Below are 14,902 nucleotides of genomic sequence, written 5' to 3' on the forward strand. Positions count from 1 at the left end.
GAATAGGCAGGAACCCGCCTGGAGTCTGGACACGTGCACTGGGATGGTGGGGGAGGGGTCCCACCAAAACTTTCTCAGCTTTGGAAGTTCCCCGAATCGAGGTTCCACGCAGGCACAGAGCCCATATGTGTGATGCACAGATGACCACTCAAAGAACCACAGTTACAGATAAGCAACCTGTCCTTAATTGACACAGTGCCAAACTGCAGCTAGCTTTATGTCTGAACCCACCCTGTGTGTCAGTGTTTAACCAAAACTGGCCATCTATACTAGATTGTCTGTATCATAGTGATGAATAAGCAGCCACAGGTTCCACATTGCAAACTATTATGACTTCTTTGATAGCTTCTGCATAGAGTCCAGTATGGTGTAGAACACTGTTCTTCCATGCCCCACCATTCTAGTTTGCAAAGTATTATGTAACTTTGGACTACGTATTCCAGTCTGCCAGTGCTGTGGAAGTGGGAGGACCAAACACAGCCCAATAAATGGTATTAGGACAGGTTTGAATTTTCAAGTAAAATCCACTGTCCAGAATTTATATTTCTATTTGCAAGCATCCATTTTAATGAGTAAATGAAATAAAAAAGGTTTTGAGGGGTGCTTCTTAAACAAATGATTGTTCAAGGTCCCTATAATTCAAAAATCTACTGGCTCCAGTTTGAGAGCATGAGGAAAACAATCTGAGACCTTTATATGTTGTTGTTGTTGTTGTTTATTACATTTCTATACCGCCCAATAGCCGGAGCTCTCTGGGCGGTTTACAAAGATTAAAAACATTAAAAAATACAATACAATACAATATATTGCTTTCTTCTTGCTCTTTGTTTCTTCCATCCTCCCAGATTGTGTTTGATAATCTCCAGTTTGATGGCCCATAATGATTAGAATGAGACAATTATGCTATCTTCTTTTTTAAAATAACTCCTCTTATGTATACTTTTGTAGGCTGATGGAAGTCTTGACTCCAAGATCTGTTTCTATGACATCGAAATGGACATAGTCACCCTGTTTGATTTCCAATCTGGCCAACAGAAGGATGCAAGAGAAATGCTCTCCTTTGGACAGGAGGCTGATGGGTGAGTATTCTTCTGGAGAAGGGGTGTATAGATGTGGGCTTTAAAATTAATATTAACATTAACTCCTTTCACAGGCTCACTCTCAAGATCTGTTTATAGTCCACTACACACTAAGTTCTTCTAAGTCTTTTTTTTAAAGTTCCATGGTGACCATATGGGAGAATAGGACCTCCCTCCCTGAAGTGTGCTACCTAGCAACCAGGACCAAGTAGCTGTAGATGCTGTGGCCCATAGGGGTGGGACATCTCATCCAGGCATCTGAATTGTCTGCAGCTCTTCCCTCATCCTGGTGCAAGGGTAAATGATGAAGGCACTGGGATTCAGGGGAATGAAGATGTATATGTCCACTTCCGAGGCCTAAGAATAGGTAGGTGGAGGTAGATGAAATTCACAGGAACTTTCCATCCAGCATCAACAGAGGTGATGATAAAAAAAGAAAGACAGAACTGGTGATGCAGTTAATCTGGCTGCAGGGTTGGACTTTTCTTGACACTTGTGCTGCTGTTGCTGTTTGCATTGTTGTTGTTTTTTAATGACTGTGATTTTAGAATTGCTTTCTAAACTACTTTGAGCACTGTCTTTGAAAAGAAATGTAGTTTATAAATGTTTAGACAATCCACCAGGGGTCACTGTAAAACTGAAATGCCCCTCAACTAGTATTCAAAGGAAACACACTGACACCATTTGAATATTCTTTATAGCGGATGTATGTGTCTGTTCTAAAACTTTCCCATCATGTGTGCGTGCCCAGACACACACATGCACAAATCTTCTAGACCTCAAACTTGTCATATTGTTATCATGAGTTTGAGTGAGGTGGTTAAAATAAGGTGGCTCATCTTGTTGTTGTGTTCCTTTTGCTTTCCTCCCACTGGAAAATGAATTATTGCTATGGCTTCTGTCACTTAATTTTAAGTTGTTGATATTCTAGCATTTGCACTTTTAATGAGGTCCCATCAGCCTGTCCTGGTCTTGACAAGGAGCTCATGGGATACGATGGGGCAAGGCAGCAGGGCAGGCTGGTAGTTGCAGCACCATGGAAAGCTCCAAGTGAGCAGCTTCCTCCCAAGAAGCCTAAGAGTGGATTGAGGCCTTTTATGCCTCCAGGGCCAAATTGCCCCTCTCAGGCTTCCCCCTTCCTTCAGGAGTGGAAGGACTTGAAGGGGAGGCACCAGGCTCAGATCCCAACACTCCTCCTTTCCAACAGTCTCCTCCAGGTATGTTGCTTGTGTTATCATGTTGACATGGGATGTGGGGCCCTGGTGTGGAGGGGTTTGATTCCTTGGTGGAGTTTGACTCCTTGAAAGGATTCCAGAGGTACCGATTCAGGAATCCCTGGCTCAAGAGCCCATTATCCGACAGGCTCTCATTCTGGCTTGGTCATGACTAGGGATGCATGGATTGTGTAAAATCCATCTCATCTGTGTTTCGCAGATTGTCAGGCGCCTTTTGTTCTGTCGTCTGCCCGTTGCCGGAATCGGATTTTTTTTGTTTCTGAATTTGCACAAAATGTGCATGTGCACAATTTCACACATGCAAAAATGCGCAAATCCCCCCCAATACGCATTTTTACACTTTAGCCTATTGGGGGAAATGTACATTTTTGGCCAGGTTTTTAAAGTTTTTGTGTATTTTTCTACAACAAATTTTGCGCAAAATTTGGAAAAGTTAGAGAACTGGTCTGCAAGTCTGCAGGATCTGCCTGGCCAGGGAGTGGGGGAGAGCCGGTCCGCTGCAGAATCTGCAGGTTGGATTCATGAAAATATTAACTCATTTGGTTCCATTGCAGATTTCCTTGACATCCCTAATCATAACACTGAGTCCTGGGTTGGTTTCCAGCACCTCTGTGTCTGGTGCCACTGGGCTGACCGATCCAGCCAACTCCTCCATGTCCATGTTGGAATGAGAGCCCAGCTGCGGCTCAGGATGGAGTCCTAACAAAGCCTTTATGGTGTGTCTGCCTGTTTAGGATCTCTTTGGTGTATGAGATGTCTGAATAAGGCTTGAACATTTCTCATGACGTTTGCAAATAGCAACACAAGTGTGTGAAGCACAGTGGACTTCCTCAGAGGTGCAGAATTGATAGAGCTAGCCTGAGAATGCAAGATGGTGGTGTACTTGGGTGGCTTATGACATTAAAAAAATCCACTGTTGCCTTTAATAAGCAGTTTTGGTTCAACTGCAAGACTAACTTTCTGGCAACTCCAGATAGTTAGCCATGTCAAACTCTGTTGCATCAAAACCAGCAGAGTGTCTTGTGACACTTTATTATGGCATGATATGCTAACATGGCTTCATCTGATCTGAAACGTTAGTCTTTAAGCTGCCACAAGACACTCTGCTGTTTGTTTTACCTGGCAACTGGAATCCTCATTTTTAAGGAAGAAATACCAAAGGGACAGAAGTTGCATCTGTGAAAGTTTGCAAGAGTGCCACAACTTTGGAGCAATCCCCGTTAGCTCACTACAAGGGACACGACAAAAAGAAAAAAGAAGAGACAAGTTCAAGCCACAATAGGGGGAAAGGTAGAAACAAGACCTGTCTCAAGTTAAAAAGGGGAAGGACCATAGCTCTGTGGTTACATGTGCAAGGTCCAACTGGCATCTCCAGGTTTTTGGTTGTGGTTTGTTTTTTTTAAAAGGTCAGGTAGCAGGTAATGTGGAAGACTAGGGTCCTGGAGAGCTGCTACCAGTCAGAGTAGGCAATAAACCGAACTAGATGGGCAAATAAAGAATTTTCATACGTTCCTAACTAGGCAGACACACCCAATATTCTTCTGTACCTCCTATATGCTAATAGCAAACCCACACTGAGCACAGAGCCTTATGTAGCTAAAATGTAGCCATAGATCCTTATGTAGCCACAATACATGTACAAGAGGGGAAGTGGTGGCAGGCTTTGGGGAGCCCCAAGGTTTGCAAAGTACAAAAACTTGAGGGGAAAAAACAAAACAGCCAGATGAGGACTACGCATGTTCAGTGACCACAGAGTACAGGCTGACTGTTGGGAGTAGGAGAGGGAAAACTGGGTGGGAGGGGGAATGGAATGGAGTATCCTGGAAGAAGGCATAGTGGACTGCCTGGAACAGGGAACAGGAGCACTCCACACTGCAACATTTTGTTGCAGGCCCTACTTGTCACCTTAGATTTCTGAGTGTATGAGACCTCCAGAAAAAAAAATCTGTTTGCAGTCTGTGTGTATGGTAAAGGATGCAACATCTGCGAACACCTATTCACTCCTTGGATATGTGAAATCTTAAGGTGATACACCATCCTAGAGCTCCTCTTCACTCCTCTCATCTGTCCCTGTTGCCTGTTGCATTTTCACTCCTCCATTCGTTCAGATCCTCCCTGATGATTGGCTCAGCCTCTTCATCTCGACAGTTCTTCTCACCCACCCACATCTCACATCAGTTTAATGATTCTTCTCCCACTGCTGCTTCGGTCCCTTGCCTTCTATGTCATCTACAGCTCCCCTTCCCCCAACAATGTTTCTTTATGCTGCTGCCATTTCCAACCAGCACTAGCACATCAAAGAAAGCCCTTTCCACTTGTTGCTGCAGTAAAAGTGCTGCTCAAGGACGCAACCATCATGGTTTTAGTAATATAAGACTGGCTCCGGGTATGTGAGGGCGACAATAACATTTACTTTAGCCTATCTCCCTGTTGCCTCTCACAAGCTTAGCCAGAGCTGCGTGTGCACCATGATTTTGCAGAAGAACAAGATGTTGCATTAACTGCAGAATTCAATATCCTGAAAATCACAGCGTTCATTCTCAATTTTTAAAAAAATGTCTCTGAAGCCATGAAATGTGGACAATGACTGGTGACATCTCAAAAACCAGATTTGGTGGGTGAGAATGCAATAGGATTTCTAGCCCTTAATGAGCTTCAGTGTCATGGCTTACAGAGGAAGAATAAATTATGCAAACTTGGCGAATTGCATGCATTTCACAGAACTCAGCCTTTCTTGATTGTACATTTATTTTTATACAGTTATTAGGGGCGCAATGTTTAATTTATTAACAGACTAAAAACTTCAAACCAACTAAACAGGTGTCCTCAATTAATCAGGCAGCAGATTTTTTTTAGAAAAATGACTTAATATACAAGTTCTTATAAAAACTACAGGTGACAAGTGCCATCTTATGAAGCATTTGCCCTTCTCTCACACATAGGAGGAATGTCTCTTCTAAGGTGATACTTCCTAAGACCCACATTGCAACCCTGATAGTTATGTGCACGTGCACATGAATGCACACACTTAAACTCAAGAGTTCACACAGCCCTTAACATAGATTCTTTAATGTTAGGTTTTGGGTGGGAGGGAAAGGAGTTGAATCATTGCACACCTCTGAGAAAAAAGGACAGAAGGAAACCCCACTGGAGTTAGGCCCAAACCACACATAACGCAGGAGGTCTGTAACCAGAACTCCTGACTTTCCTCCCCACTTTTAAAACCGACAGGGAATGTGTGTGGCAGAGTTTTGATCAGAGCAACAGCACTGGAGCAGGGTGTGTGTAACCCTTTCCCCAGGACTGGTTTCCCAGTCTAAATAATCCTTTCAGAGCAGCTTTGGGGGGATAATTTAGATCAGGGAAATAGTGCAAGGGAAAGAGTTTCTCTAGCGTCACATATGTTTTGGTTCAGAGTGTGAGGTGTTTGGGGATTCTAGCTTATGGCTCTTTTTATTTCAGAGGCCCCTAATAATAAATCTGTTTTGGACAGAGTGAGATGGAAGCAAGATGCTTATGATTTTGGTTTTGTGTGTAGGGGTGGGAGTTCTTTTCGGTAATCCTTCTTCTCTGTTAGCCTACAAATTTGATGTAGATTTTAACTTAATAAAACCTTTGGCTGTCAGCAATAGGCTTGGGATGTAATAAAATACATTTGATAGCTTCCACCCACATAGCTGGTTCTGGTTTGGTTTCAAATCCAGGGAATGCCTGTGTTTTGTTATTTCTGTTACCCTATATTTATGGGTGTGTTTTGCAAAGTGTTATTGTCTAGATTTATACTTGTATTGTCCGAATAGGAGAAACACCTCTGAATATCCAGAACTGTGTGACCGCATCCCTGCTAGTCACTTCTGGGATGAAAGCGAACCAAGGCTTTTCATATGCGAAACAGTTCTTGATCCAAGTCAGCAGTCATTGGACAAGAAGCAGCAGTCAGCAGAAAGTTTGGTATGTCTTCTCCCCTCTCCTCCTCTGACTTGTCACTATTCAGGGATTTGGTATTGATCGTGACACTGTCCCCACAGGTGTAGCTAGAATTTTCATGTGGGATCTTCCTGAAGTTCTTGAAATTCTTGATGTAAAAGGCTGACCATCATGAACTCTTTCAACTGGTGGTATAGTCATGCCAGGACTCACAGGGACATAGCACTGGCACATTTTGATTAGCAGGGACACTGATGTCATTGGCCACCCCACAGACCCCTCATAATTTCCTGTTCCCTCTGATCTTAGCTGCAATCCTCACAACAACTGAGCGGGGCGGGGGGGGGTGTTGAATTTTTCCAACAACAATAATTGTAATGCGAAGTACTTTGGGATGGTTTGGTCTTGAATGAGCAATTAAGATCGAATAGCTTTACAAAAAAACTGTTTCTGGTAGACATGAAAACTGCAAGACTGGTTTGTAGGTAAGGATCAACACAGCTGTCTGAATTGGGGCGGGGGAGTGATTATAGGGACTGTCCGGAGGACTGCCTGCACTTTGAAATTCATCTCTACACCACTGGTTGTAACAGCAAGCAGTTAAAATGATGTTTAGCTTGAATGGTTGTTGGAGCTTAATACGAGGCGCAGCTCAGCCAGGAGCCTTATTTTTAGTGCCAAGATTCGTATCTTCCATATCATATATTAGCTGGAACTTCCCTAACCCCCTTCTACATCTGCAGGTTAACCAAAGAGAGGAGCCTCTGTGTGAATGTGTGACATTCCTGCCATCTTCTTTGAGTGACCACAGCTGCCTGTAAACTGGGGATGTCCGTTGCTGGGAAATCCAATACTTTTTTGGCTCCACGGAGTTCTGCAGCATATACGACTCGCTTTGCATCTGCAAGCCAAGCTGTGGGCTGTTCCCTGAACTCTGGGAACTTTTTTGCACTTTTACTTGGGAAGGTTCTGCAATGTATGCAAATTTCTGAGCAATTTATGCAAATTATGGCCGAATTTGCTCAAATTGCAGAACCTTCCCCCCCAAATGCACAAAATTCCTGGGAAATCCATGAACTGGTCTGACTCGCTACAGCTTGAGTCGGGAGCCACAGCGAGAACCGAAACAAAGTCCAGGGGGCCAAGCCTAAGAAAACCCGTCTAATGGATTTCTCTGACGTCCCTACAGTAAACACAAATAGATGATGGCTCAGAATACTTTTATTTTGTTTGCAGTACTTCAGGCCCCAAGTTACAAAGGAACAACACAACTAACACCAGATGTTCCAAAGTGAAACAGCAACAATTGGGGAGGACCTGTAGCTAAGTGGTAGAGCCTCTGCTTTGCATGCAGAAGGTCCCAGATGCGGTCCCTGGCATGTCCAGGTGGAGTTGGGAACGCCTCTTGTTTGAAACCCTGGAGAGCTGCTGCCAGGCAGTGTCGACAGTACTGAGCTTCATAGACTAGTGTTCCGACTTGGCACAAGGCAGCTTCCTATGTTCCACAGTCCAGTTTAGGTTTGGTTTTGGTTTTGCCACAGAGTGCTTAATTTGATCTCTGCTGGAAGTGACTCGTCTGTCCAGATTTGGGCCCTAAATCAACTTGCAGAGAAGGCAGTTTAGTGTTGTATTTAGTAATATAGTTTGGAATATACCATGTGCTTCTGTTCTTGCCACAGCAGCTGAAATCCAATAAAACCTGTTTGTAGAATCCCTAGTGGACAAGCGCAATAGTTTTGGCTACTGGGCTGAAATGGCACTCTTAAAATTGGAAGGAAATGACTTCTCTTGGGATTCTCCTACGTCGCTAGATATGATGGTAGTTGAAATGAGAAATTATATCAACTCAAATTCAGAGAAACTGTCAGGATATCCATATGGTTGCTCAAATGAGTGCTTCCAGGGACTTCACTGTTGAGCGACAGGATGGCTGGTCCCTAACAGGCAGAACTTTCTGTTTCTAAGTTGCTAGAACATAGGCCAATGTGCATTATGGTCTGTTTGCTTTAGAGAGGAAGCTTGTAGCAGGTGTGTGTTTTGTTTCTTAACTGAAAATTCGGCCAAATGAAAATGGAAAATAAAAACAAACCTAAAAAGGATATTGTACCATGAAACCCAAACAGTGTTCAATTTCCCCTTCCAGATGGATGTTTTGATTATATCCTTCTTCAGTACTGAAGAGCATGGACTTTTGCTCCAGGACAGCTTTCCATTGCCCCCAGCCTACCAGTCTCTTTTGGGCATGGAGGTGCCACATTATTACTTTGCCAAAAAGGTGAGCAGTCAAAGGTTAAAGAGGACATCCTTGAAAACGTTTCCTTCATCTCCATGCAGGGAACTTTCTGTATGCTCTGGACCAGGTTAAGGTAAACTGGGACTGCAGTATTATTATTCATAAAGTGCCTAAAGTTTTCTAGGTGCTGTACAAAGATTAAAAATACCACACAATTACTGCTTTGCATCTAATACATGACACAAAAGAAAAAGAGATAGGGAGGGGATAGGAAAACATACAAATTCAGGCACTAATGTTTGATAAGTTACACAATACATATAAGTTTTTTTTTAAAGACAGTGGTGAGTTGATCAGTGCTGTGTGGGGACAATGATGAATATGTCCACTCCCAGGCCTTAGATGTTACTGCTGTTGTGACCATTCCAATTGCTGTTCCTTTGAAGTTTCATGGTGACCATAGGGGTCATCATATCCCCTCTCCCCCTGAAAGTGTACTTTCTAGCAATCTGGACGAGGAAGTATCAGCTGTTTTGGTATCTAAGGGACAGGGTAGCTCCTCATCAGGGCATCTGAATAGTCTGCTGCTTCTGAATCTTCCTGGTGGCAGGGATTTATTTACTTACTTACTTACTTACTATATTTATATACCGGTCTGCATCAAAAGATTTCCGAGCGGTGAACAACAAAGATAAAATAATAAAACACCATATTAAAACAATTAGAACATTTTAAAGAAGCACATTCTGAACTTAATAAACCGGGTCACTCAAGGAAGGTCTCTTGAAATAACAACGTCTTCAGGAGGCGCTGAAAGCAACACAACATTGGTGCCTGCCTGACCTCCAAAGTCAGGGAGTTCCACAGAAAGGGGGCCACCACACTGAAGGCTCTTTTCCTGGTGGACTCCAGCCGGGCCATGGGTCCATGTGGAATCACCAGGAACATGCCCTCTGATGACCTCAGTGACCAGGCAGGTTGGTAAAGAAGAAGGCACTCTCTCTAGTATCCTGGTCCCAAGTTGTTTAGGGCTTTGTACACTAGTACTAATACCTTAAACCTGACCCAGTAGCGAATAGGCAGCCAATGCAGTTCCCTTAGCAAAGGAGGGAAGACTGATAAGGGCTCTTAAGAGAATGCAGATATAAGTGCCATCTCCTGAGGCCTTAGACTAGGTAAGTGGAGGGAAATGAAATTCTCAGGGATTGCCATCCAGCAGCAAAGGCGATGATATGCAATTAAGTCGCACTGACCTATCATCCCTGGGCTCTTCAAATGTGCATGGGTTGAGATACTCTGGAGGCAGCAGAGTGCTTCCTAGAAAAATCAGCAAAACCAGCCCAACTCCATATACAGTAGTCCATACGTTCCTAGTCCATCATATGCTTCCCATCCTCGTTCTTGGAGAAGTGTCATGTTCAGAGTAGTGATGAATGCCATGCCACCATTATTCTTGGATGGTGCACACAGCATCACTCCTGCTGGACAGGATAATTGTATAATTGACCTCCGTCTGCCTTTTAGATGAGAAGGAAATCAGAGGTGCTGAGAAAAAAGTAAACCCAGATTCTGCAAGAATACATGTAAAGACACGTTCCTTGTACAGAAGTGTGGTGAAAAGGCAAATTTAAACTACAGAAGAAAAGTCTGTATAGATGTTTACTTACTTACTTACTTACATTTCTATACTGCTCCCTGGGCAGCTCACAGCAATATAACATAGTTATGTTGCAGTGTAACAGCCGGGTTGTGGATTTCACTGCATTTTCTGTTATTATTTCTGCTTTGCCCGTAGTACTCTTCACACTGTTTGGTTTTGTTTTAATTTGCTGCTCCTGTCATTCTGTTTCTTTTTCATTTCTGCTGGCCAATAGTTGTTGTTTTGGAGAGGATCTGTCTATAAACCGTATGTAAGTATGCTGTGCTGGCCTTTCTGAATTTTAACTTGTCTTCATTCTGTGTTTCATTATTTTGCTCCCTGTTACTTATTTCATTCATTCATTCATTCATTCATTCATTCATTCAAAGAGGAATGTAAGATTCATTAGGCACATCAGATACAGTTATTAAGGGTGCTTTCAGATGTAGGGCTCCTACCATGACCAATCAAAATACATTGTGCAGCTGTTCCATCTTTTCCTCCTTCACAACGTTTCTATGGAAAGAAAAAAGACAGAAGAAACTGTGGGAAAACACAGGAGGGTTACAAGAGGAAGATGCCATTGTCTGGACACTGTAAAATTACATGAATGAGGCAGGGTGATTGCATGATAAAAACTTCATCTGAAAGCACCTTAGAAGAGAACGGCTATGAATCACACAAACCATTCACAGTCTTAAGGAAAAAGACTGTAGTGAAGAGGTAAGTTTTCAAGGCCTTCTTTAAAAGCCTGTACTGAAAGGGCTACGTGCAAATCAACCAGAATGGAGTTTTGTAACGGGGCCATCACTGAAAAAGCCCTGAGGCTTAGAAAAGTCAGTTTGATGTGGCTGTGCAGCCAGAGATAATATGCAATTCTTCAAGCATACTTTTGTGGCCTTTGGAGTACTTTAGGGTTCTTCCAGATTTAGGCTTTTATTGTGCGATTGCCCTGCCTCATTTACATTTTTTACAGGGGTCCAGACAATGTCATCTTCAGTTTGTAGCCATCCTGTGTTTTCCCATCACATCTTCTGTCTTTTTTCTTACCATAAAAAACTATTAAGGAAAAAAAGACAGAATAGCTGCACAATGTCTTTTGATTGTTAGCAGTAGGAAGCTAATCAAAATTCCTCCGTCTGGAAGCACCCTTACACAGTTGTATTAATTGCAATCCACAAGTACTTCCAAAGGCCCAGGCACCTGCTGGTCAGGAATGCTGGGAATTGTAGTCCAAAGCATCTGGAGAGCACCAGGTTGGGGAAGGCTGAGCTACAGCTTTCTGCACCAGCTGCACTTTCCAAACACTTTCCAAAGGCAGCTCAATGTAGAGCGCATTGCAATAGTCCAACTTAGATGTGACCAAGGCATGTGTGACATTGGCTGGATCTGCTTTCTCCAGGAAAGGGCACAGCTGTGCACCAGCCGAAACTGTGCAGAAGCTTTTTGGGTAGTAATTTGTTCTCCTGACTCTTGGTATCTGTCTTTCCTGTGCCATTTTCTGAAAACAAAACTTGCATAAGAGTGTGGCCAAAATGTCCAAAATGAGCTTTAATCTCTATGAAGGCTCAGCTGCGAATCTTAAAAGTTTGACTTCAGGAACATGCCTTCTGGCACTTGGGAATTCTGGAGATGAATGGAGGGCTGATTCTCGTATCATCGCTCTCATGTAGAAAGCTTCCACATTGCTGTTGTATGATAGGCACTTCTTCAGGGATCAAGGGGTTGTCTCCCCATCAGCACTTGTCATTGCCAGGAATTTTGTAGCATTGGCAGGAATTTTGTAGCATTGGCAGGAATTTTGTAGCATTGGCATGGAGGTTCTTGGAGCAATCCACATGGTGAGCGGCTCTCACACATTACAGATGCCATGAGGAATGGCAACTGCCAGAGACAGTTACCAGAAGTATCTCTCACAGGGATTATAACATGACAAACAGCCATGACACTGTCATTATAGCAATTTGATTTGTTCCAGTTAGGTTAGCAAAATTGATCCTTTAGTCTTCATGGTGATTTGAAAACCTTTCCAAATCTTTTCTTTCACAGATCAGAGTGCCATGAGTTGATTTTCATATAATAATAAAGGAAAACTGTAGAAGACCTTTGATAGTTTGTTCATTTCACTATCCTGCTCTTCCCTCAAAGAACTCAGAGGGGACTTGCTTTGTCAGCTAGGCAATGCTCCAGGCAAGACACACTCACCCTCCCCCAGCTTAAGCCATAAAACTGCATGATCTGGCAAGACCATAATATACTCATTTTTTAGATTTGCCCAAAGGGGCAAAAATATCAGAAAACAGAAGAGGTTGGATTTACAATTTGCTACTTTGTGCCTCTTTGATATTGTGAAAATATTTTGGATACTGAGTTGGTTTATCTCTCTGTGTTGTGAGACTCCTTTTGAAGATTCTGGTTCAGGACAGGGGTGGGCAGCTTTTGGCGCTCCAAATGTTTTGGCTTACAACTCACCATTAGCTAACATAGCCAGTGGTGAGGGTTGATGGCAGTTGTAGGCCAAAACATCTGGAAGGCCACAAGTTGCTCACTCATGGATTAGCAAAATGTAACGAACCATTACATTGATAGATGAGACTTGCGCTCTCTTCAAAATCTAAGAACTGTTTTTGACAGTGGTCTAGCTGTGAATTTCACATGCCCTTAAAATTATGCAGACATTTATTTTCACAGCAGAAACTATCAATATTTTGTTTGTCACGTGATTGGTGTTTTCCTTTCAGCCCGAAGCTGAGAAAAAAGATGAAGCGGGGCCTGGTGTGGAACCACTCTATCAGATGGTAGCCAGAAGACCAATGCGAGATTTCATTGGACTGGAAGAATGTGACAAGGCCACGCGTGATGCTATGCTTAACTTCAGCTTCTATCTCACAATTGGAGATATGGACGAGGCCTTCAAATCCATCAAGCTCATCAAAAGGTAGGATCAGAATTTGATTTTAATGACCGCTTGATTGTTTTCATTTTGCCTGCTTCTCTTATGAACATTTTTCTCCATCTCATTTGGAGCGTGGACTTGCTAAGAGATTTCTGGTGAAGCCATTCTTTGGTTTGGGGCACGTTCTTGTTGCCTAGGGACTGGTGTCGCAGAAACTGCAGCACATGCTTCCCTTATGTATGTTTGCTTCAGTGCCTGCTTGTACCTGCTCATCCTGAAGATTTGTAAATGGATCACACAGCAAAGACACCAGAGGGCTGCGGAACTAGATGTGATGTGGGAGACTCATGACCAGGATCTTTCACTCTAAAAAAAATACATGGGGACATTAGATCAGGAACGTGCTGCATGGGGAGGGATATCTTTTCTGAGAAAAGGAGGGGCCAAGTGAAAAGAGTGCCTGGGAAAGAACCTAGGATAGAGGGCCTAGCAAAATGAAAGACTCTGATCTGGTTTGCACAATCACTGCAGCCCACCATGGCTTATTAGCCACAGTGGATTTTGGCAACTGCGGGTGCCAGGTTGCTGATCCAACCTCCCACTGCCGCAGCTTCTTGTGTCATCCAAATCTAGCAAGGGTGACTTGTTAGAGTGGTTAACGAACCACCCCACAGCCCTATAAGATGCCATGGGTCCTGGAGTGGTTTGTTAACCACTCCAGCAAGCCACCCTCTCCAGGTTCGGATGACATAAGAAGCTGCGCCCAGCAAAGGTAATTATGCAAATCAGCCGGCACGCTGTCAGGGTGGAAACTGAGCCCATAGAGCCCCAGAGCAGTTCTGATTCTGAGGAGGAACAGCAATCTGTGGGAGAGGAGCTCACTCATCTCTCACAAGCACAGCAGCTGGCAGAGATTCCTCCTGCCAGCATTCCTGGGATAGATAGTGACCCTAGCAGTGAGAGGGCGCTGGAGGGGGGCTTGCTGGATGCTCGGCGCAGACGCAACGACAGATGGAGGGCACCGAAAGGAGGCGTAGCACTTGCTTGGCGCGCAAACAATGGTCGCGTCCCGAGGACCCAAGGGAAAGAGGGAGGATCTCTCCCTAGCACGTAAGTTCAGAGTCTTTCCGCACTTCTCCTTCAAATGGGGACCAACTGCCTTACCTGGAGCTTAGGCTACTCTGCTATCTACCCCAGTGCTGTTCCTTGCTTAGTCGCTAGTGATTAGTATCTGAAAGAGTCATAAAGGAATAAAGGAATAAAGCCTCGGAAAGAATCCTCGTCATCTGTGTCCTGAGTTGGCTATTGGAGGGGACTGCAAGAGGCAGCTAGGGCACTCCTGACACACGCAACCAGCACTCACAGAGTGGCTAACAATCCACTGTAGTTTTTTAACCACCCTGTGATCATGCGAACTGGGCCACTATATACTATTGGCAGAAAGAGAGCCTAAGGGCACAATCCTATGCATGTTTAAACAGTAAAAAATTCTACAACTCCCAGCATTCCCCAGCCAGCATTCCCCCTTGTTGGCTGGGGAATACTGGGAGTTGTAGGACTTTTTTCTGTCTAAATATGCATAGGATTGTGCCCTTAAGCTCTCTTTCTGCCAATAGTATAGAGTGGCTTACTAAGGCTTACTAAGGTATTTCGGAGACTCTTCTAGGCTGTTTTCCCCATACTTTCTCTCTCTCTCTCTCAATCCCCCCCTCCCCCCCAGCAGAAGGTGCTATTTGCACAGATAAAAATGCCCATAGGAATATAGCTGTATAGTTTCCCCACAGGGTAAAGAGCAGTTTTTTTCCGGGCCTGGGGGGGGGGGGGGGCTAATTAGGAAAAGCCTGTGTAAAAGGTTACCTCCCACCCCTCACACGCATGCTCCAATTCTGGATC

The 14,902-nt window shown here is 43.8% G+C and overlaps 1 protein-coding gene across 1 annotated transcript in view; it reads left to right on the forward strand.

The window, feature by feature from the left end:
* IFT140 (intraflagellar transport 140) overlaps window positions 1–14,902 on the forward strand; it is a 148,756-nt gene that overhangs the window by 54,799 nt on the left and 79,055 nt on the right. Inside the window, exons 15-18 of the mRNA XM_084818716.1 lie at window positions 949–1,079; window positions 6,115–6,265; window positions 8,385–8,516; window positions 12,855–13,051. Coding sequence (XP_084674842.1) covers window positions 949–1,079; window positions 6,115–6,265; window positions 8,385–8,516; window positions 12,855–13,051 — 611 coding nt within the window. The remainder of the gene's footprint in view (window positions 1–948; window positions 1,080–6,114; window positions 6,266–8,384; window positions 8,517–12,854; window positions 13,052–14,902) is intronic.

Source organism: Heloderma suspectum, chromosome 12, assembly GCF_057233095.1.
Source record: "Heloderma suspectum isolate Gila_16-S chromosome 12, 16-S_ref, whole genome shotgun sequence".
NCBI classification, from domain to species: Eukaryota; Metazoa; Chordata; class Lepidosauria; order Squamata; family Helodermatidae; genus Heloderma; species Heloderma suspectum.